At 41.1% G+C, this 24,004-nt stretch overlaps 1 protein-coding gene across 5 annotated transcripts in view; it reads left to right on the top strand.

Moving 5' to 3' along the window:
* The window catches only part of LOC102412341 (acyl-coenzyme A synthetase ACSM2B, mitochondrial), a 52,347-nt gene that overhangs the window by 22,224 nt on the left and 6,119 nt on the right, over window positions 1-24,004 (top strand). For all 5 annotated transcript variants that reach the window (XM_006073915.4, XM_006073916.4, XM_025275497.3 and 2 more), the window contains 5 exons: window positions 1,332-1,412; window positions 2,506-2,607; window positions 4,064-4,191; window positions 4,314-4,413; window positions 5,396-5,515. In XM_006073915.4, coding sequence (XP_006073977.2) covers window positions 1,332-1,412; window positions 2,506-2,607; window positions 4,064-4,191; window positions 4,314-4,413; window positions 5,396-5,515 — 531 coding nt within the window. The remainder of the gene's footprint in view (window positions 1-1,331; window positions 1,413-2,505; window positions 2,608-4,063; window positions 4,192-4,313; window positions 4,414-5,395; window positions 5,516-24,004) is intronic.

Here is a 24,004-nt window from a genome sequence, read left to right as displayed (position 1 = left end):
GGGGTCCCTTGAAACTAAGATCATGGCATCTGGTCCCATCACTTCATGGGAAATAGATGGGGAAACAGTGGAAACAGTGTCAGACTTTTTATTTTGGGGGGCTCCAAAATCACTGCAGATGGTGACTGCAGCCATGAAATTAAAAGACGCTTACTCCTTGGAAGGAAAGTTATGACCATCCTAGATAGTATATTCAAAAGCAGAGATATTACATTGCCAACAAAGGTCCATCTAGTCAAGGCTATGGTTTTTCCTGTGGTCATGTGTGGATGTGAGAGTTGGACTGTGAAGAAAGCTGAGTGCCGAAGAATTGATGCTTTTGAACTGTGGCATTGGAGAAGACTCTTGAGAGTCTCTTGGACTGCAAGGAGATCCAACCAGTCCATCCTAAAGGAGATCAGTCCTGGGTGTTCTTTGGAAGGAATGATGCTAAAGCTGAAGCGCCAGTACTTTGGCCACCTCATGCGACGAATTGACTCATTGGAAAAGACTCTGATGCTGGGAGGGATTGGGGACAGGAGGAGAAGGGGACGACAGAGGATGAGATGGCTGGATGGCATCACTGACTCAATGGACATGAGTTTGAGTGAACTCCGGGAGTTGGTGATGGACAGGGAGGCCTGGCGTGCTGCAATTCATGGGGTCGCAAAGAGTCGGACATGACTGAGCAACTGAACTGAACTGAACCGAGCACAATGTGGACTCATGTTATCAAAACAACCTGGGGAATACTTCTGCCAACTCTTTCCCCCAGCGTTCTTTGACTCTCAGTACTTATTGCCTTCTCTACTCTTCTATCCACATCTTTTTATGGTTAATGGGTCCCCTGACCCATTAGAGCTCATCAGAGGGCTCATGGCAGCACTGTGATGTGAAAGAACATTACAAGTGTGGGTGGGGACAATGGAGTTACGGCTGGGCTTCTAGCCATTCACAGGAGACCATGTCTAGGGATGCTCTTTTGGACATCAAGATCTCCATAGGAGAATTCATCTCAGGATTCAAACAGCGCTCTCCTTCTTATGGGAGAGAATTTAATCCCACACTGTATTAAAGGACTTTTGGCATCCATAGTCCCTTATTAAAGTATGGCCCCTCTAAAGTGATTGCAAGGCTTTAATTAAGAGTTGTTAGTTCCTCTTCCCTGGGGCAAGGTCAATCAGAAGCTTATCAAATACTTTAGTGAAACCTCTAGGATGGAGGTTCCAGGAAAAGGGAACAAGCCAGGCAAAAAGGAGAGAGGGAGCTACCAAACATGAACCAACTACAGGACTGTGTCAGGACCTGCTCTGTTGAATCTTTTTAACCAATCTGTCTACTACTTTCCACAGGGACTCACTTGCAGAGTTTCCAAGACAATGAAAGTCAAACCTGGGTACCTGGGAACTGCAATTCCCCATTATGATGTGCAGGTTTGTTAGGGGTATTAAGGAGGGAGGGTACATACATATATATTTTTTCAGCAATTTACTTATTACATTGTATAAAAATAATAAAGATATTAAAATAATATTTTAAAAGGAGGGTAGGAGGAGGGAGGAAGGGAGGGATGGGGGAGAAAGTAAGTTATTCATATTCTAATCATCCAGGAAAAACCACTTTGAATAGCTGGAAAATTAGTTAGCTAGTTAGTTATATAAATATACACATTTTAAAACAAAAATAGGGGTGAATTTTGATATACAATTCTGTAACTTAATTTTATCACTGAGTAATCTTGGGTGGCCATCTTTTCAGGTCAATTAATACCTATCTACAGCAGAATTTTTAATTACTACATAGCAATATGGTTCCACCACTCTTTATGCATTTTGTTAGTTAATAGATGATTTCTAAAAATTTCACCAGTAAAATCAACACTACAATGAATATGCCATAGCTAAAATTTTGCTCCTATCCCTTATTATTTCTTTGGGCTAAATTCCAAGATATAGAACTTATCTATATGTGTCTATGTATATATATATATAAGCATATGTATTTAAAGTATAACAATTTACATTCTAGTCAGTGTTATGTGTAATTACCTGATCCCTGATACATATAATAATCATTTATGAAGACTGCTTTTTAGTATATTAATTAATTCTCACATAATTTGGTGAAATAGCTATTATTATCTCTGTTTCACAGATGAAGACACTGAGACATAGAACTTAGGTAACAAAAGTCAACTAATAAAGTATCAGAGTCATAATTTGAACTTTAATCTATCTGATGTCCAAGTCTGTGAGCCTCAAAAATAATAGGGTGCTATTATACTTCATGAATTCCTAAAACTACAAGTATCTTCCCAAGATCATCTGGTCCAGTCTCACTAAGGGGTTGCACCTAAACCATTTCAGACAAATGGATTAAAGATTTGGACTTAAAGCTCTTGGCTTCTCTTGGTTTCCAACTCTTTTCAGTCACCACTAGATCTTCTATTTGATCAGCTCTTTCATGTTGCCATTCAAGCTGTCTACTGTTATGCAGACCATTCTTCCAATCTGCTTCTTTCTGCAGGTAATAGATGAGAAGGGCAACGTCCTGCCACCTGGCACGGAAGGAGATATGGGCATCAGAGTCAAACCCATCAGACCTATAGGCATCTTTTCTGGCTATGTGGTGAGGAAAGCTTGTTCATCCCCCTCTGTCTCCTAGCGGAAATAGTGGGTTCTGAGAGGCATGAGGGAAGTTCCCACCTCCCAAGAAGCATTGGTAAGAAATAGGGACAAAAGGACAAAGGACAAAAAGTGTCTAAGAATGGACACTTTGCCTAGCAAAAAGCCTGGTTATTCACTCCTGCTTTTCTTAGCCTATGGTTAAGATTCCAATTGATGAATTGTCTTTCTCACAGTAACCCTTTTCCACTTCCAAGAGCTGTTTTACGACAGAAAGTTTATTGCCCCTGAATTATATAGAGCAGCATTCTTCCAAGGGCAGTACTGTCCCCTCTCTCAAGTACCATGCCCCTGCTCTATGCCACTGATCTCCTCTAGAGCCATGCAAGATGCCTTACATGAAGACTTCATCATAAGTTAAAAGCATTCCTATCTTCAGATCTTGGAATATTAAAAATAGGTGACCCTCAGATCCAACTGCCCCACTCTATGGGTGAGAATGGTAAAGTCAGAGTTTACAAGACTCATTCAAGTCCACCACAGTGAACAATGGGCAGGGACCTCTGACACCAAGATGATTAGAGAATAAAGTAAATAATCCAATAGTTACAGTTGCTGCCATTTATTGCAAGCTTACCACATGGCAAGCACTCTCCTAAAAGCAGTTTATATACTTTAAACTTGTTTAATCCTTTCAATTACCCCTTGAAGTCCTTGGGCCCAAATTACTTGAGTTTAAAATCCTGCTCTACTAATTGCTGTATGATCTTGGGCAAGTTACTGATCTCTTACACCTCAGTTTCCTCAGATTCCTCTTGCTTTTTCAGATCTTCAATACCCCTAACTTCCAAATGAAGGGGCTAGGCTACAAATTCCCTATGCCACCTTCTAACCCAGAGATGGAACATCTACTCTAAACCTCACACTCCTACCCTTGAACAAAATATAAAGATGTTTTGACAAGGGGCAAACCTCAATCACTCTCTCTGCTCATAAACAGCCACTTCAATTGAACAGAGGGGTTCAGTCATTACAGAAATATGCACATTGACCCAAGCCCAGACAGCTTGCTGGTGTATCTCTAGAACTTTCATATCTAACAATCTGGACCCAAGAAAAATGTCTAATAAATCTTGATGCTCTTGAACAGTGTCATGGGGTGGAGCAGGGGTTAGGCTGACCAGTAAAGGAAAAGTTGAATCCAATGAGGGAAAGGCCCTAGAGCATGGGTGAATGAATTCATTAATATTATCCATCAAACTGGACCCCAAAGGAGTAAGTGAGAGACTCTGGGTGGAATAAATAAAAGGGGAAGTGCCAATTCCACCTATTCAGGGAAGTTCTACCATGTGTAGTAATTCAAGTTGTAAAGTGAACAATCTGCACATCTGGTGATGGCAGGCCTAGGGCAGAGGATTTAGGCTTTGCAGGTATAATGACTGTCTTTCTGTGGTCACCAGGACAATCTTGAGAAGACAGAAGCCAACATCAGAGGGGATTTTTGGGTCCTGGGAGACCGGGCAATCAAGGATCTAGATGGATATTTCCGATTCATGGGAAGAACAGATGATATCATTAACCCCAGTGGGTAAGCTTGGTTTCTGGGTGGGAAGAGGGTAATCCAGTTCTTTATTCTGTCTGATTCTAGACTTCTGAGCTGAGCTAGAGGTTGAGTGTCCAGTCTTCTCTGAAAGAGAGGTTTTTCTACAGGTACCGGATTGGGCCCTCAGAAGTGGAGAACGCACTGATGGAGCACCCTGCTGTGGTTGAGACAGCTGTAGTAAGCAGCCCGGATCCCATTCGAGGAGAGGTGATGGGGGAACTGTGGCCTGGGGGGTAGTTAAGAGTATGAACTCTGGGGCTAGACAGTCTGGGCCCAAACCTTAGCCCTGCTGCTTACTAGCTGTGTGTCCCTGGACAAGTTATTTAGCCTTTCTGTCTCAGTTTAACCATATGCAAGATGCAAAGGATTGTGTTGTGAGGATTAAATGTGTTAATATTTGTAAAGTGCTTGAAACAAAGTCTGACCTGTAATAAGTACTACACAAAGTCTAACTTTTGGGGCTGCAGATATTCTATCCTGTTTGGCATTTGAATCAGAATCTATCCCCTGACTAGAACAGAGGAGGAATTTAAGCCAAGATAGAGCCTTTGTGGCATGTGGTTTTTAATGAGAGGAAGAGAGGAAGAAAGGCCCCCATAATGCCAAGGTTAATGAAATAAGCCCAGATGAAATCTAGAAGAGCTTGTATATGTGAAGGAAAATTTAAGGTGGAAAGATGTGGGTTGATGTCCCGGGTGAAAATTGAAAATATCATACACCTGGCAGGTGTGGGAAATATCATAGGCTCAGAACCCTGGGTGCCAAGCACTGAGCTAAGCCATACTGTATATGATTTCCTTTTATTTCCCATGAATTAAATATGGAAGTTGGATCTCTATTTTATAGGTTGGCAAACTAGCTTGGAGAGGTTAAACAAATCTTTTAGGTTTATTGTTCCCAGCCTTTATTTTCCTCTCTTCTAACTAACTTTTTCCCATCACACTCTATTGTCCCTGGGATATGACATAATCCTGGTCTCAATCTACAGTCCTACCTGCTCATCAATAAACAACTTGAAAGAAAGTTGGAATCTTGGCCATGATTGTCCCCAGGTCCTACTTTTCCCTAGCCCCAGATATCTGGAGGTGCAAATGAGAGGATATAAAGGTGGTGGCAGTGGTGGAAGTCTTGACACTGATTATACAGGGCATGACAGTGCACTCTGATCATTCTCTGGGCCTTGCTGCAGGTAGTGAAGGCATTTGTGGTCTTGGCCCCACACTTTCTGTCCCGTGACCCAGACGAGCTCACCAAGGAGCTGCAGCAGCATGTGAAGTTGGTGACAGCCCCATACAAGTACCCAAGGAAGGTAAGGCCTCTGGATTCCCATGTCCTTCCCCCTTTACTCAGGGATGGAGATATGGTTTTCCTCTTGTAGTTCTCTTTTTCAGGGTGAGGACCAAGCCTTTACTCTAAAGTTCTGCTTGATTATGACCAAGAAAATCCAAAAAGACAATCCAGTAACTGCCTAGATGCCTGAAAATTGGCCTTTAATTCACTCTGAACTGAAACTCAGATTCTCCCATGGGAGCAAATTCTAGCCAATATCTGGCCCATATCCCTGTTCTTGGCATTGAGGTCTTGCTATATTATTCAAGATTCTCTCATTTGCAAGTGACAGAAATTCAATCTGAAGTGTATTACTCACACAGTTGTAAAGTCCAAGGTTGGGAAAGCTTTGTTGTGGTTGATACCAAACATTCAGATGGTGTGGTCAGGGATGTCTTTTTTCTTCCCTTAACTCTCCTTCTTTTTGTATTGGCTTCATTTCTTGAATTGTGCTCCCTGTGAGATAGTTCCCAGGAGCTCCAAACAAACAGTTTTAGCAGCTTAGATAATCTCAGTAGAAAAAAAAAAAGGCATCTTTTCCCTCAAAGGCACCAGCAAAAGTCTTCAAGTTCATTCTCATTGGACCAGTTTAGGTTATGTACCCATGATTAAACCAATCTTTGTAACCAGAAGAATGGGCACTCTGATTTGCCAGTTCTGAGTTATGTAATCAGACCTGAGCAAGTACAAGAAGGATGGGAGACAGGGCTGCCCTACACCCCTGACATGGACTCAGTGAGCTCACCACAATAAAAAGGAACTGCTCTTACCAGAAAAGGTAAATAACATAGAATACACTCTCCCTGTTTTCAGCTATTTTTACACTGGGGCAAGAAACTAAGGCATGGAGATTGATGTAGAAATGGATATCCCAGGTTTTGGAGCTGGGTACAAGATAGAAGCTTGCTGGAGGGAATGAAAAAAGCATTTTTGTGTCTGGGGTAGACACACACACACACACACACACACACACACACACACACACAAAGACACTATACTTTTTAAGTGGTAAGCTTTACACATCTCAGATTCTTAGGTAACCCAGATTTTCAATGATGCTTTGTCAACATAGGCTAATTATCATGGGTGGGTTTTCTGAGAGGCAAACTCTGGGAAGGAACTTAACATGCCGAGGTTTATTAGGGAATGCTTTGGGATCAACACAAGGGGAAGGAAACAGAAGCGAAGAGAGAGGTGTTTGCTGTTGTTGTTCATTTGCTCAGTCGTGTCCGACTCTTTATGATTCCATGGACTGCAGCACACCAGGCTTCCCTGTCCTTCACCATCTCCCAGAGTTTGCTTAAACTCATGTCCATCGAGTCAGTGATGCCATCCAACCACCTCATCCTCTGATATCCCCTTCTCCTCTTGCCTTCAATCTTTCCCAGAATCAGGGTCTTTTCCAATGAGTCCAATGAGTCTTCACATCAAGTGGGCAAAGTATTGGAACTTTAGCTTCAGCATCAGTCCTTCCAATGGATATTCAGTATTTATTTCCTTTAGGATTGACTGGGTTGATTTCCTTTCTGTCCAAGGGACTCTCAAGAGTCTTCTCTAGCACCACGGTTCAAAAGCCTCAATTTTTCCTCACTCAGCCTTCTTTATGGTCCAACTCTCACATCCATACATGACTACTGGAAAAATCATAGCTTTGACTATATGGACCTTTGTCCGCAAAGTGATGTCTCTGCTTTTTAAGACATTGGCTAAGTTTGTTATAGCTTTTCTTCCAAGGAGCAAGTGTTTTTTAATTTCATGGCTGTGGTCCCCACCTGCAGTGATTTTGGAGCCCAAGTAAATAAAGTCTCTCACTGTTTCCATTTTTCCTCTATCTATTTGCCCTGAAGTGATGGGACCAGATACCATGATCTTTGTTTTTTGAATGTTGAGTTTTAAGCCAGCTTTTTCACTCTCCTCTTCCACCTTCATCAAGAGGCTCTTAGTTCCTCTTTGCTTTCTGCCATTATGGTGGTGTCATCTGCATATCTGAGATTATTGATATTTCTCCTGGCAATCTTGATTCCAGCTTGAGCTTCATTCAGCTCAGCATTTCACATGATGTACTTTGCTTATAAGTAAAATAAGCAGGGTAACAATACACAGCCTTGTCATACTCCTTTCCCAATTTTGAACCAGTCCGTTGTTCCATGTCCAGTTCTAACTGTTGCTTCTTGACCCACATTCAGGTTTCTCAGGATCCAGGTAGGGTGGTCTGGTATTCCTGTCTCTTTAAGGATTTTCGAGTTTGTTGTGATCTACACAGTCAAAGTCTTTAGTGTAGTTAATGAAGCAGAAGTAGATATTTTTCCAGAATTCTCTTGCTTTTTCTATGATCCAACAGATGTTGCCAATTTGACCTCTGGTTCTTCTGCCCTTACTAAACCTAACTTATACGTCTGGAACTTCTCAGCTCACCTACTGCTGAAGCCTAGCTTGAGGCTTTTGAGCATTACCCTCCTGTCATTAGAAATAAGAGCAATCATGTGATAGTTTGACCATTTCTTGGCATTGCCCTTCTTTGGGATTGGAATGAAAACTGATCTTTTCCAGTCCTGTGGCTACTGCTGAAGTGTCAATTTGCTGGAATATTGAGTGCAGCCTTTTCTCAGCATCATCTTTTAAGATTTGAAATAGCTCAGCTGGAATTCCATCACCTCGACTAGCTTTGTTCGTACTAATGCTTCCTAAGGCCCACTTGACTTCACACTCCAGGATGTCTGGCTCTAGGTGAGTGATCACACCATCATGGTTATCTGGGTCATGAAGATCTTTATTGTATAGTTCTTCTGTGTATTCTTGCCACCTCTTCTTAATATCTTCTGCTTCTGTTAGGTCCATACTGTTTCTGTCCTTTATTTTGTCAACCTTGGCAAGAAATGTTCCCTTGGCATCTCTGATTTTCTTGAAGAGATCTCTAGTTTTTCCCATTTTTTACCCCAGACTGTCCAGCAAAAATGGGTTTATTTGACAGCAGCAAAGATTGAAATTCAGAGTCTTGAACTATGGCAAGCCATGTGTAAGGAAAGGAGGTCTCTTTTGAAGAGAATAAAGGGAAGTTGGCAGGGCTATAGTAAACAGAGTATCCAGGGGAGGAACTGAAAGTTCAAAGTATAGTGTCTTTTCATTGGCTGAGTTGTGACAATCTCTCATTGGCAAGAAGAGGAAGGTAAAGATTTACTGGAATTGAAGCAAATGACATCTGATAAGAAAGCTTTCCCAAGATATTTGGACCAGGTCTGGTAGAAGATTGTCACCAAACATTTGATGATGACATATCATTTCAAATGAGCCTCAGTTTCTATGAACTTGATAACATATGGATTTATTTATTTTTATAAATTTATTCCTTTTAATTGGAGGCTAATTACTTTACAATATTGTAGTCATTTTGCTATATGTTGCCATGAATCAGCCACGGGTGTACATGTGTTCCCCATCCTGAAACCCCCTCCCACCTCCCTCCCCATCCCATCCCTCTGGGTCATCCCAGTGCACCAGCCCCGAGCACCCTGTCCCATGCATTGAACCTGGACTGGCGATCCATTACACATAGGATAATATACATGTTTCAATGCCATTCTCCCAAATCATCCCACCCTCACCCTCTCTCACAGAGTTCAAAAGACTGTTCTATACATCTGTGTCTCTCTTGCTGTCTCACATATAGGGTTATCGTTACCATCTTTCTAAACTCCATATATATGCGTTAGTATACTGTATTGATGTTTTTCTTTCTGGCTTACTTCACTCTGTATAATAGGCTCCAGTTTCATCCACCTCATTAGAACTGATTCAAATGTATTCTTTTTAATGGCTGAGTAGTAGTCCATTGTGTATATGTACCACAGCTTTCTTATCCATCGTCTGCTGATGGACATCTAGGTTGCTTCCATGTCCTGGCTATTATAAACAGTGCTGCGATGAGCATTGGGGTACATGTATCTCTTTCAATTCTGGTTTCCTCTGTGTGTATATCCAGCAGTGGGATTGCTGGATCATAAGGCAGTTCTATTTCCAGTTTTTTAAGGAATCTCCACACTGTTCTCCATAGTGGCTGTACTAGTTTGCATTCCCACCAACAGTGTAAGAAGGTTCCCTTATCTCCACACCCTCTCCAGCATTTATTGTTTGTATACTTTTGGATAGCAGCCATTCTGACTGGCATGAAATGGTACCTCACTGTGGTTTTGATTTGCATTTCTCTGATAATGAGTGATGTTGAGCATCTTTTCATGTGTTTGTTAGCCATCTGTATGTCTTCTTTGGAGAAATGTCTATTTAGTTCTTTGGCCCACTTTTTGATTGGGTCGTTTATTTTTCTAGAATTGAGCTGCAGAAATTGCTTGTATATTTTTGAGATTAATTCTTTGTCAGTTGCTTCATTTGCTATTATTTTCTCCCATTCTGAATGCTGTCTTTTCACCTGGTTTATAGTTTCCTTTGTTGTGCAAAAGCTTTTAAGTTTAATTAGGTCCCATTTGTTTATTTTTGCTTTTACTTCCAATACTCTGGGAGGTGGGTCATAGAGAATCCTGCTGTGGTTTATGTCGGAGAGTGTTTTGCCTATGTTTTCCTCTAGGAGTTTTATAGTTTTTGGTCTTACATTTAGATCTTTAATCCATTTTGAGTTTATTTTTGTGTACGGTGTTAGAAAGTGTTCTAGTTTCATTCTTTTACAAGTGGTTGACCAGTTTTCCCAGCACCACTTGTTAAAGAGATAGTCTTTTTTCCATTGTATTTTCTTGCCTCCTTTGTTGTAGATAAGGTGTCCATAGGTGCATGGATTTATCTCTGGGCTTTCTACTTTGTTCCATTCATCTGTATTTCTGTCTTTGTGCCAGTACCATACTGTCTTGATGACTGTAACTTTGTAGTAGAGCCTGAAGTCAGGCAGGTTGATTTCTCCAGTTCCATTCTTCTTTCTCAAGATTACTTTGGCTATTCAAGGGTTTTTGTATTTCCATACAAATTGTGAAATTATTTGTTCTAGTTCTGTGAAAAATACTGCTGGTAGCTTGACAGGGATTGTATTGAATCTATTGATTGCTTTGCGTACTCATATTCACTATATTGATTCTTCCAATCCATGAACGTGATATATTTCTCCATCTATTTATGTCCTCCATCTATTTGTATACTCATATTCACTATATTGATTCTTCCAATCCATGAACGTGATATATTTCTCCATCTATTTGTGTCCTCTGTTTTCTTTCACCAGTGTTTTATAGTTTCTATATATAGGTCTTTTGTTTCTTTAGGTAGATATATTCCTAAGTATTTTATTCTTTTCATTGCAATGGTGAATGGGATTGTTTCCTTAATTTCTCTTTCTGTTTTCTCATTGTTAGTGTATAAATGAAAGGGATTTCTCTGTGTTAATTTTATATCCTGCAACTTTACTATATTCATTGATTACCTCTAGTAATTTTCTGGTGGAGTCTTTAGGGTTTTCTATGTAGAGGATCATGTCATCTGCAAACAGTGAGAGTTTTACTTCTTCTTTTCCAATCTGGATTCCTTTTATTTCTTTTTCTGCTCTGATTGCTGTGGCCAAAACTTCCAAAACTATGTTGAATAGTAGTGGTAAGAGTGGGCACCCTTGTCTTATTCCTGACTTTAGAGGAAATTCTTTCAATATTTCACCATTGAGGATAATGTTTTCTGTGGGTTTGTCATATATAGCTTTTATTATGTTGAGGTAAGTTCCTTCTATTCCTGCTTTCCGGGTTGTTTTTTTGTTTTTTTTGTTTTTTTGTTTTCATAAATGGATGTTGAATTTTGTCAAAGGCTTTCTCTGTATCAATTGAGATAATCATGTGGTTTTTATCTTTCAATTTGTTAGTGTGGTGTACTGTGTTGATTGATTTGTGGATATTGAAGAATCCTTGCATCCCTCAGATAAAGCCCATTTGGACATGATGTATGATCTTTTTAATATGTTGTTGGATTCTGTTTGCTAGAATTTTGTTAAGGATTTTTCATCTATGTTCATCAGTGATATTGGCCTGTAGTTTTATATTTTTGTGGCATCTTTGTCTGGTTTTGGTATTAGGGTGATGGTGACCTCATAGACTGAGTTTGGAAGTTTATCTTCCTCTGCAATTTCCTGGAAGAGTTCGAGTAGGATAGGTGTTGCTGCTGCTGCTGCTAAGTTGCTTCAGTCATGTCTGACTCTGTGCAACCCCTGAGACGGAGGCCCACCAGGCTCCCCCATCCCTGGGATTCTCCAGGCAAGAATACTGGAGTGGGTTGCCATTTCCTTCTCCAATGCATGAAAGTGAAAAGTGAAAGTGAAGTCGCTCAGTCGTGTTAGCCCTTCTCTAAATTTTTTATAGAATTCAGCTGTGAAGCTGTTTGGTCCTGGGCTTTTGTTTGCTGGAAGATTTCTGATTACAATTTCAATTTCTGTGCTTGTGATGTGTTTGTTAAGATTTTCTATTTCTTCCTGGTTCAGTTTTGGAAAGTTGTACTTTTCTAAGAATTTGTCCATTTCTTCCAGGTTGTGCATTTTATTGGCATATAGTTGCTGATAGTAGTCTCTTATGATCCTATGTATTTCTGTGTTGTCTGTTGTGATCTCTCCATTTTCATTTCTAATTTTGTTGATTTCATTCTTCTCTGTTCTGGCTAATGGTTTGTCAATTTTATTTATCTTCTCAAGGAACCAGCTTTTAGCTTTGTTGATTTTTGCTATGGTCTCTTTTGTTTCTTTTGCATTTATTTCTGCCCTAATTTTAAGATCTTTCCTTCTACTAATCCAACCAGTCCATCCTAAAGGAGATCAGTCCTGGGTGTTCATTGGAGGGACTGATATTGAAGCTGAAACTCCAATACTTTGGCCACCTGATGCAGAGAGCGGACTCATTTTAAAAGACCCTGATGATGGGAAAGATTGAGGGCAGGAGGAGAAAGGGATGACAGAGGATGAGATGGTTGGATGGCATCACTGATACAATGGACGTGGGTTTCGGTGGACTCTGGGAATTGATGATGGACAGGGATGCCTTGTGTATCATGGTTCATGGAGTTGCAAAGAGTCAGACACGACTGAGCGACTGAACTGAACTGAACTAACCCTGGGGTTCTTCATTTCTTCCTTTTCTAGTTGCTTTAGGTGTAGAGTTAGGTTATTTATTTGACTTTTTTCTTGTTTCTTGAGATAAGCCTGTATTGCTATGAACCTTTCCTTTAGCACCGCTTTTACAGTGTCCCATAGGTTTGGGGTTGTTGTGTTTTCATTTTCATTCATTTCTATGCATATTTTGATTTCTTTTTTGATTTCTTCTGTGATTTGTTTGTTATTCAACAGCTTGTTGTTCAGCCTGCATATGTTGGAATTTTTAATAGTTTTTCTCCTTTAAGTGACATCTATTCTTATTGCACTGTGGTCAGAAAAGATGCTTGGAATGATTTCAATGTTTTTGAATTTACCAAGGCTAGATTTATGGCCCAGGATGTGATATATCCTGGAGAAGGTTTCATGTGCACTTGAGAAAGAGGTGAAATTCATTGTTTTGGGGTGAAATGTCCTATGCTGCTGCTGCTGCTAAGTCACTTTAGTCGTGTCTGACTCTGTGCGACCACATAGGTGGCAGCCCACCAAGTTCCACCGTCCCTGGGATTCTCCAGGCAAGAATACTGGACTGGGTTGCCATTTGCTTCTCCAATGCATGCTTGCACGCTAAGTCGCTTCAGTTGTGTCCAACTCTATGCAACGCTATGGACAGCAGCTCACCAGGCTCCTCTGTCCACAGGATTCTCTAGGCAAGAATATGGGAGTGGGTTGCTATTTCCTTTTCTGAAATGTCCTATAGATATCAGTTAGGTCTAACTGGTCTATTGTATCATTTAAAGTTTGTGTTTCCTTGTTAATTTTCTGTTTAGTTGATATATCCAAAGGTGTGAGTGGGGTATGAAAGTCTCCCACTATTATTGTGCTGTTGTTAATTTCCCCTTTCATACTTGTAAGCATTTGCCTTACATATCATGGTGCTCCTATGTTGGGTGTATATATATTTATAATTGTTATATCTTCTTCTTGGATTGATCCTTTGATCATTATGTAGTGTCCTTCTTTGTCTCTTTTCACAGCCTTTATTTTAAAGTCTATTTTATCTGATATGAATATTGCTGCTCCTGCTTTTTTTTGGTCTCTATTTGCATGGAATATCTTTTTCCAGTCCTTCACTTTCAGTGCCTTTTTGTTTGTTGTATGTGCCCTTTGTTTCGACGTGGGTCTCTTGTAGGCAACATATACAGGGGTCTTGTTTTTGTATCCATTCAGCCAGTCTTTGTCTTTTGGTTGGGGCATTCAACCCATTTACATTTAAGGTAATTACTGATAAGTATGATCCCGTTGCCATTTGCTTTTTTGTTTTGGGTTCGAGTTTATACACCCTTTCCTGTCTAGAGAAGATCCTTTAGCATTTGTTGGAGAGCTGGTTTGGTGGTGCAGAATTCTCTCAGCTTTTGCTTGTCTGTAAAGCTTTTGATTTCTCCTTCATATTTGAATGAAATCCTGGATGGGTACAATAATCTGGATTGTAGGTTTTTGTCTTTCATCACTTTAAGTATGTCCTGACATTCCCTTCTGGCCTGAAGAGATTCTATTGAAAGATGAGCTGTTATCCTTATGGGAATCCCCTTGTGTGTTATTTGTTGTTTTTCTCTTGCTGCTTTTAATATTTGTTCTTTGTGTTTGATCTTTGTTAATTTGATTAATATGTGTCTTGGGGTGTTTTGCCTTGGGTTTATCCTGTTTGGGAGTCTCTGGGTTTCTTGGACTTGGGTGATTGTTTCCTTCCCCATTTGAGGGACGTTTTCAACTATTATCTCCTCAAGTATTTTCTCATGGTCTTTCTTTGTGTCTTCTTCTTCTGGGACTCCTATGATTCGAATATTGGGGTGTTTAACATTGTCCCAGAGGCCTCTGAGGTGATCCTCATTTCTTTTAATTCTTTTTTATTTTTTCCTCTCTGCTCATTTATTTCTACCATTCTGTCTTCTACCTCACTTATCCTATCTGCCTCCGTTATTCTACTGTTGGTTCCCTCCAGAGTGTTTTTTTATCTCATTTATTGCATTATTCATTATATATTGGCTCTTTTTAATTTCTTCTAGGTCCTTGTTAAACATTTCTTGCATCTTCTCAATCCTTGTCTCCAGGCTATTTATCTGTAACTCCATTTTTGTTTTCAAGATTTTGGATCATTTTTCACTATCATTATTCTGAATTCTTTTTCAGGTAGATACCCTATCTCTTCCTCTTTTGTTTGGTTTGGTGGGCATTTATCCTGTTTCTTTACCTGCTGAGTATTTCTCTGCCTTTTCATCTTGTTTATATTGCTGTGTTTGGGGGTGGGGGGCTTTCTGTATTCTGGCAGTTTGTGGTTCCTCTTTATTGTGGAGGTTCCTCATTGTGGGTGGGGTTGAACAGGTGGCTTGTCAAGGTTTCCTGCTTAGGGAAGCTTGTGTCAGTGTTCTGGTGGGTGGAGCTGGATTTCTTCTCTCTGGAGTGCAATGAAGTGTCCAATAGTGAGTTTTGACATGTCAGTGGGTTTGGTGTGACTTTGGGCAGCCTGTATATTGAAGCTCAGGACTATGCTCCTGGGTTGCTGGAGAATTTGTGTGGTATGTCTTGCTCTGGAACTTGTTGGCTGTTGGGTGGTGCTTGGTTTCAGTGTAAGTATGGAGGCTTTTGGATGAGCTCTTATCAATTAATGTTCCCTGGAGTCAGGAGTTCTCTGGTGTTCTCAGGTTTTGAACTTAAGCCTCCTGCCTCTGGATTTCAGTCTTATTCTTACAGTAGCCTCAAGACTTCTCCATCTATACAGCACCGATGATAAAACATCTAGATTAATGATGAAAAGCTTCTCCACAGTGAGGGACACCTGGAAAGATTCAGAGTTACATGGAGAAGAGAAGAGGGAGGAGGGAGATAGAGGTGACCAAGAGGAGAAAAAGGGGGAATCAAAAGGAGAGAGACAGATCCAGCCAGTAATCAGTTCCCTAAGTGTTCTCCACATCCTGGAACACACAAAGAGATTCACAGAGTTGGGTAGAGAAGAGAAGGGGGGGAGGGGAGGAGGTGGAGGTGACCCATGGAGAGAGCAATCAAGCCAGTAATCACACTCCCAAGTAAAAATGGGTACTGAAGACTGGGTTCTTAAAGGTACAAAATTGATAACAAATACCAAAAGGCAAAGATTAAAAATCTAGAGTAGAGGTTAGACTCTCAAAAATACAATATTAAAAAAAAAACAAAAAAATGTCAAAAACATTATAAAATATATATATATGAAGTTTTCTTTAAAAATTAGGGTCTTTTTTGCAAGGTAATAGTAGATTATAAAAATGAAAATTAAAGGAGTAATAGAGGACTTAAAATTAAAAAATTTTTTAATTAAAAAAATGATAGTAGTAAAAATATATATAGGAATTTCTCTGGAGCTGTTGTGGACATTGTGGGGTCAGTTCAGTTTCAGATAGTTCCTTGATCTGGCTTATACTTCTCAAGATTTATGCTGCTGCTGCTGTTAAGTCACTTCAGTCATGTTCAACTCTGTGCAACCCCATAGATGGCAGCCCACCAGGCTCCTCCGTCCCTGGGATTCTCCAGGCAAGAACACCTGAGTGGATTGCCATTTCCTTCTCCAATGCATGAAAATGAAAATTGAAAGTGAAGACGCTCAGTCGTGTCCGGCTCTTAGCAACCCCATGGACTGCAGCCTACCAGGCTCCTCTGTCCATGGGATTTTCCAGGCAAGAGTGCTAGAGTGGGGTGCCATTGCCTTCTCCATCTCAAGATCTATAGGCCCCTTCTAATGTAGTTGGTGCTAACTACAGGGTTTTAATCTGTTGCACCTGTCACTTCTAAAGTGGTTCCCTCTGTTTATTTTAGCTTCTTCTGTTTGCTGGTCTTTTCAGTGTTTAATTTCCACCCTGACACAAGGGGGTGAAGGTGGTCACTTATTTAGGCTCACTTTTTCAGTCATGCTGTGGGGAGGGAGGAACACTGCAAACAAATATCATTGGCGTGTGTGGGGAGTGCTCCCAGTGTTTCAGCTGCACTGTTGCCCCCACTCACGGCATGTGTGCTTTCCCAGTCTACACTGCTCAGGCTCCAGGTTGCTCTGCCGGAAACTCTCTGAGGCAGGCCCTGGGTTGTGTGCATTTCCCAGGTCTAAGCCACTCAGGTTCAGGTTCTCGAGTACTCCCCAAAGGCGCAGATTCATTTGGGCCTGCATTTTGTATCCTTCCCAGGTCCGAGCAGCTCAGGTGACCAGGTGCTTGCTGAGCGCAGTCACCCCCAGGTGGGCGGTGGGTCTTATCGCCTCCCCCATCCCAGCCGCTCGGTTTTCTGGGTGTACAATGGGTGTGCCTTCTCAGGTGTGCCGTGTGTCTCTTCTGGGGAGCTGATCTCTGGCTGTGACCCTCCGGGCAGATGTCAACCATTCAGAATCCCAAGAACTCTTAGTTAGCAATGGAGCTTGTTTGCAGTTTGGTAAAGGATGCCTCCCTGGGGTCGTGATTGCCCTTTTCCGGCTCTGGCTGCCCCACCACCACCCGCCTGCTTGTCTCCGGCAGGGATGGGCCGGTCCACAATCTGCTAGCTCTCCTCTGGTATTTGCTCAGTCCTTTGTTCTGTGAGCAGGCCTGGCAGTGCCTCAGGTTAGGGCTTTTCACAGGATAGTTCTCTCTCTCTTTTTTAATTTTTTTCTCTCTCTGGCTATCCCACAGTTTGAGTTGCTATCTCACGTTAGTTCCCTCAGATTGCCCTCAGGGCATTCCAGTCCAGTCCTTACCCTAAGCAATGCAGCCCTCGCCTCCCTATTCAGCCCCCTCTTGCTGGTGGCAGCTGCAAGTGCTGGGAGTTGCCATTAGGCATGTAATCTGTGGGTTTAAATTATTTATTTATTTATTTTTCCTTCCGGTTATGTTGCCCTCTGAGATTCCAAGATTCCCCACCGAGCCGCCAGTAAGAGTGTTTCCTGGTGTTTGGAAACATCTCTTTTAAGACTCCTTTCCCAGGACGGATCTCCATCCCTACCTATTCTGTCTCTCTTTTTATCTTTTATATTTTGTTCTACCTCCTTTTGATGACAATGGGCTGCCTTTCTGGGTGACTGATGTCCTCTGCCAGCATTCAGAAGTTGTTTTGTGGAATTTGCTCAGCATTCAAATGTTCTTTTGATGAATTTGTCAGGAAGAAAGTGGTCTCCCCATCCTATTCCTCTGCCATCTCAGGACCGCCTCCCAACATATGAATTTAATAAACAGAAACCTCAATTAAAATAGAATTGAAAGACCAGAAAGGGAAGCTATTATGAGAGCTTTAGAGGCTCTGGTAGGACTGAGTTGTTATTTAGTTCAAATCAGAGCTATCACTATTTATCAAACCAATAATTCTTGAATTTTCTATCTTATTTTCCTTTTATGAGGCCAATTATTTGGCTTCTGTAGCAAGTTTTTCTAAATTATCGTTTGGGGAAATACTCTTTGGACCATGACAGCCATGTCATGGTGAAGGAGCTTATGTAACTCAATGAAGCTATGAGCCATGTAGGGACACCAAGATGGGCGGGTCATAGTGAAGTGTTCTAACAAAACGTGGCCCACTGGAAGAAGAAATGGCAACTCACTCCAATATTCTTGCCTGGAGAACCCCATGAACAGTATGAAAAGGCAGAAAGATATGACACCAGAAGATGAGCACCCCCAGATTGGAAGATGTCCACTGTGCTACTAGGGAAGAGCAGAGGGCAATTACTAGTAGCTCCAGTAAGAAAGAAATGACTGGTCCAGAAAAAAGAAATGATGCTCAGCTCTGGATGTGTCTGGTGGTGAAAGTTAAGCCTGATGCTTTAAAGAATAACGTTGCATAAGAAACTGGAATGTTAGGTCCATGAATCAAGGTAAATTGGATATGGTCAATCAGGAGTCAGTAAGATTGAACATTGACATCTTATGAATTAGTGAAATAAAATAGATGAGAATGAATGAATTTAAATCAGATGAACATTATATCTATCACTGTGGGCAAAAATCCCTTAGAAGAAATGGGGTAGCACTCATAGTCAACAGAAGAGCCCGAAATGCAGCACTTGGGTGCAGTCTCAAAAAACAACAGAATGATCTTCTTTCATTTACACAGCAAACCATTCAACATCACAGTAACCAGGTTTATGTCCCAACCTCTATGCCAAAGAAGCTGAAGTTGAACAGTTCTATGAAGACCTACAACACCTTCTAGAAATGATACAAAAAAAAGATGTCCTTTTCATCATAGGGGGTTGGAATGCAAAAGTAGGAAGCTGTGAGATATCTGGAGTAACAGCCAAGTATGGCCTTGGAGAACAAAATGAAACAGGGAAAAGGTTAACAGAGTTTTAGCATGAAAACATGCTGGTCATGGAAAATACCAATTTCCAACACATGAGCCAAATCTGCACAAAGATATCACCTAACGGCCAATACTGAAATCAGATTAATAATATTCTTTGCATCCAAAAGTGGAGAAGCTCTATACAATCAAAAAACAAGACCTGAAGCTGACTGTGACTCAGATCATGAGCTCCTTATTGCAAAATTCAGGCTTAAACTGAAGAAAGTAGGGAACATTTAGGCCATTCGGGTATGACCTAAATCAAATCCCTTATGATTCTAAGTGGAGGTGATGAATAGATTCAGGGGACTAGATCTCATACACAGAATGCCTGAAGAACTATGGGCAGAGGTTTGTAACATTGTACAGGAGGCAGTGACCAAAAGCATCCCAAAGCAATTGAAATGCAGGAAGGCACAGTGGTTGTCTAAGGAGGCTTTACAAATAGCTGAGGAAAGAAGAGAAGTGAAAGGCGCGGGAGAAGAGAAAGACGAATGTAGATTGAATGCAGACTTTGGGAGAATAACAAGGAGAGATAAGAAAGCCTTCTTAAGTGAACAATGCAAAGAAACAGAGGAAAACAGAATGGGAAAGACTAGAGATCTCTTCAAGAAAATTGGAGGGATTAAGGGAACATTTCATGCAAGGATGTCCATGATAAAGGACAGAAATGGTAGGGACCTAACAGAAGCAGCAGAGAAGATTAAGAAAAGGTGACAAGAATACACAGAACTATACTAAAAAGGTCATAATGACCCAGATAACCACAATGGTGGTCACTCACCTAGAGCCAGTCACCCTCAAATGTGAAGTCGGGTGGGCCTTAGGAAGCATCACTACAAACAAAGCTAGTGGAGGTGATGGAACTTCAACTGAACTATTTAAAATTCTAAAAGATGATGCTGCAAAAGTGCTGCACTTAATATGCCAACAAATTTGGAAAACTCAGCAGTGGCCACAGGACTGGAAAAGTTCAGTTTTCATTCCAGTCCCAAAGAAGGGCAATGCCAAAGAATGTTTAAACTACTGTACGATTGCTCTCATTTCACATGCTAGCAAGTTTATGCTCAAAAACCTTCAGACAAGGCTTCAACAGTACGTGAACCAAGAACTTTCAAATGTACAATCTGGGTTTAGAAAAAGCAGAAGAACCAGAGATTAAATTGCCAACATTTGTTGGAACATGGAGAAAACAAGGGAGTTCCAGAAAAACACTACTTCTGCTTCATTGACTATGCTGAAGACTTTGTGTGGATCACAGCAAACTGTGAAAAATTCTTAAAGAGATGGGAGTACCAGACCACCTCACCTGTCTCCTGAGAAACTTGTTTGCTGGTCAAGCAGAAACAGTTAGTACTGGACATGGAACAACAGACTGGTTCAAAACTGGGAAAGGAGTATGCCAAGGCTGTATGTTGTCACCCAGCTTATTTAACTTATATGCAAAATACATCATGTGAAATCCTGGGCTGGATGAATCACAAGCTGGAATAAAGGTTGGTAGGGAAAATAGCAACAAATTTAGATATGCAGATGATACCCCTCTAATGGTGGAAAGTGAAGAGGAACTAAGGAATCTCTTGAGGAGTGTGAAAAAGCTGGCTTAAAACTCAACAGTCAAAAAAGTAAGATCATGGCATCCAGTCCCATCACCTAATGGCAAATAGATGGGGGATAGTGGAAATAGTGACAGATTTAATTTTCTTAGGCTCCAAAATCACTGCAGACAGTGACTGCAGCCATGAAATTAAAAGATGCTTGCTCCTTGGAAGAAAAGTTGTGACAAACCTGTGCTGTGCTTAGTCACTCAGTTGTGTTCAACTCTTTGAGACCTCATGGACTGTAGCCTGCCAGGCTCCTCTGTCCACCAGGCAAGAATACTAGAATGGGTGGTTATGCCCTCCTCCAGGGGATCTTCCCAATCCAGAAATTGAACCAGGGTCTCCTTTATTGCAGGTGGATTCTTCACCAGCTGAGCCACCAGGGAAGCCCAAGAATACTGGAGTGGGTAGCCTATCCATTCTCCAGGGGAACTTCCAAACCCAGGAATTGAACCAGGGTCTCCTGCATTGCAGGCAGATTCTTTATCAGCTGAGCTACCCAGGAAGCCCATGACAAACCTAGATAGCATATTAATAAGCAGAGACATCACTTTACTGACAAAGGTCCATATAGTCCAAGCTATGGTTTTTCCCTTAGTCATGTATGGATGTGAGAGTTGGACCATAAAGAAGGCTTTGTGTGTGCTAGTTGCTCAATCGTGTCTGACTCTTTGCAACCCCATGGACTGTAACCAGTCAGGCTCCTCTGTGGAATTCTCCAGGCAAGAATACTGGAGTGGGTTGCCATTCCCTTCTCCAGAGGATCTTCTTAACCCAGGAATCAAACCCAGGTTTCCTGCATGACAGGAAGATTCTTTACCATCTGTGCCACAAGGGAAGCCCAAGGAAGGCTGCATGGTGGAGAATTAATGCTTTCAAATTGTGATTCTGGAGAAGACTTGAGACTCCCTTGGACTTCAAGGAGATCAAACCAGTCAATCCTAAATGATATCATTGGAGGGACTGAATGTTCATTGGAAGGACTGCTCCAGTACTTTGGCCATTTGACATGAAGAGCCGACTCATTGGAAAAGATCTTGATGCTGGAAAAGATCAAAGGCGAGAGGAGAAGGGGGTGGCAGAGGATGAAATGGTTAGATAGCATCACCAACTCAAGGGACATGAATTTGTGCAAACTCTGGGAGATAGTGCAGGACAGAGGAGCCTGGCATGCTGCAGTCCATGGGGTCACAAAAAGTTGGACAAGACTGTTAAACCACAAGAGCAGAACATCTAGAGAACTTGATATCATCCACATCAGCCTTCAGGATTTGTGACAAATCCTAAGTAAAACCCTGAGTCATTATGGTCCAGGTAAATTGCTTTTATTCCCAGGTAAGGCAAAAGGTGTTGGCTGGCTTCATCAACTAGAATACTAAAGAATGGACTGCATAAATATTGAAGAATTTGCTTCCAGTGGGAATGGATATTAGTAGTGATGAGGGTTAAGGACAATAAGGTATTGGGATAATGATTGTTTATTATTTAGAGGTCCTGGACAAATCTCTGCCCTCCACTTTCAGGTTTTTCCACTGGTAAAATAGAAATATGCAAGGGTTAGTCCAAGTATATGGAGAAGGAAATGGCAACCCACTCTAGTGTTCTTGCCTGGAGAATCTCAGGGAATCCCCTAAGAATCCCAGGGGAGCCTGGTGGGCTGCCATCTATGGGGTTGCACAGAGTCAGACATGACTGAAGTGACTTAGCAGCAGCAGCAGTCCAAGAATAATGTGACTTTGAACCTTTTAATCTTCTATTCAGAGGTTATGTCTTGCAGAGCTTCTTCACTTTTAGATATTGATTAATTCTGAGAAGAGGATTTGAGGGATCTATTAGAATCTTGATGGGAGGTACACTGTGAATTTTGCCAATATCAGGTGGAGATTTTGCTCATTAGGAAGTTGGGAACCAATGCACCAGGGAGAGATGATCTGTGTTTCTAGAATTAGCTGTAGTACCATCAGACATAGAGCAAATAAATCATTCACATAGTTGGCTGCTTTGATGACTACTATCAAAGTCTAGAATTATTGGTTCTGTTTTTTGAGAAAGAAATTCTGACATGATAGTTTTCTAAGAAGTATCAGCCTAATAAATGGGTAGGGGCAGAGGCACTAAGGGGAAAAGTGTATGTTATTTCTCAACCAGCCTGAACAAAAGGAAATGGATTCAGAGAGAATAATCTCTTGACATTCATTAGAGATCCCTTTTAATACTCCAAGACAGGGGATGCTTTATAGTAGTGTGATTGAGCACTCAGAGTATGGCTCCTGTGTCAGTTAGGACTGGAAGTGTTAGTCGCTCAGTCATGTCCAACTCTTTGCAACCCCATGGATTTTAGCCTGCCAGGTTCCACTGTCTATGGAATTCTCCAGGCCAGAATACTGGAGTGAGTAGCAGCTCCCTTCTCCAGGGGATCTTCCCAACCCAGAGATCATTTAAGCTTTTCCCTATTAACAGTTTTCATCCAATACTGAGCTTGGCAGTTAGTAATGAGCTGATATAAGTTGGAGAAACCAGATTAAGTTTGAGTGACTATATTAAATTACTCAGCAAATTTGTGAGGATCTTTGGTTATTTGGGGAAAATCTTTGACTATGGCTTATAGTTCCGCTTTAGTTCAAGGAATATAAAAAATTAAGGGTTTAGCTTCTGGATCTTCAGAAGGCTTAATTTTGAAGGAGCAGATATTGATTTATTCAGAGGAAAATAGGGTGGGGAGAATTTTAGGGAAAAAGGAAAGTTTGATGAGAGAATTAGCAAGGAGGAACTGAGGATATGGAGGAGGTGTGGGAGGCATAGAAGGAAAAGAGGAAGATAGTGCTGTAAGTGGGGCCAGAGGAGGAGGGACTGCGTTAGAGCAATAAGACAGTCCCAGAGACTGAGACTGAGACAAAAAAGCCAAGGAAGAAGAGCCTTAGGCTTCAAAGGGGACTTTGTCTTTCTTTGTTTACTTGCTTCAGTTAATTTTAAAATCTGATTTTGCAAAGAGGCAATTTAAGACTCCTGATAACATTTGAAAGTCTTAAAACACCAGTTGGAAGAGATGTTCCATTCAGTCTTGGAAATTTTAAAGCTGTATTTGTCCAATTTGGTTTAAAGAAAAATAAGTTTGGGGTTTTCAAAAGCTCCCCATAATAACCATTGATATTCTAAATTGTCTTTGATTAAGTCAATTTATATAGTTAGAAATTGGCATGAATGAAGACTGTGGTTTTCAAACATAAACTAGACCAGGGTCCTTGATGTGTGGGAGGGGCAAGGTGGAAATACTTAGATAACTGGGAATTCTATTTCCCAGAGGCTTTTCTCTAGGAAAGAATAATTTTCAAACAGTTGGAACAACTCAAGCAATCTTAATTGCCCGGAGGCCTAATGCCAGCCAGTTTTGAGGAACAGTTTGGTCCCTGAACTGAATTATCTGGTCCCAGAGGAGGTACATCAAAAGCAGCTCAGTGCAGTTCCAACAGAACAATCTCTA

Source organism: Bubalus bubalis, chromosome 24, assembly GCF_019923935.1.
Source record: "Bubalus bubalis isolate 160015118507 breed Murrah chromosome 24, NDDB_SH_1, whole genome shotgun sequence".
In the NCBI taxonomy this organism is placed as follows: Eukaryota; Metazoa; Chordata; class Mammalia; order Artiodactyla; family Bovidae; genus Bubalus; species Bubalus bubalis.
This window is presented reverse-complemented; position numbering and strand designations above follow the sequence as displayed.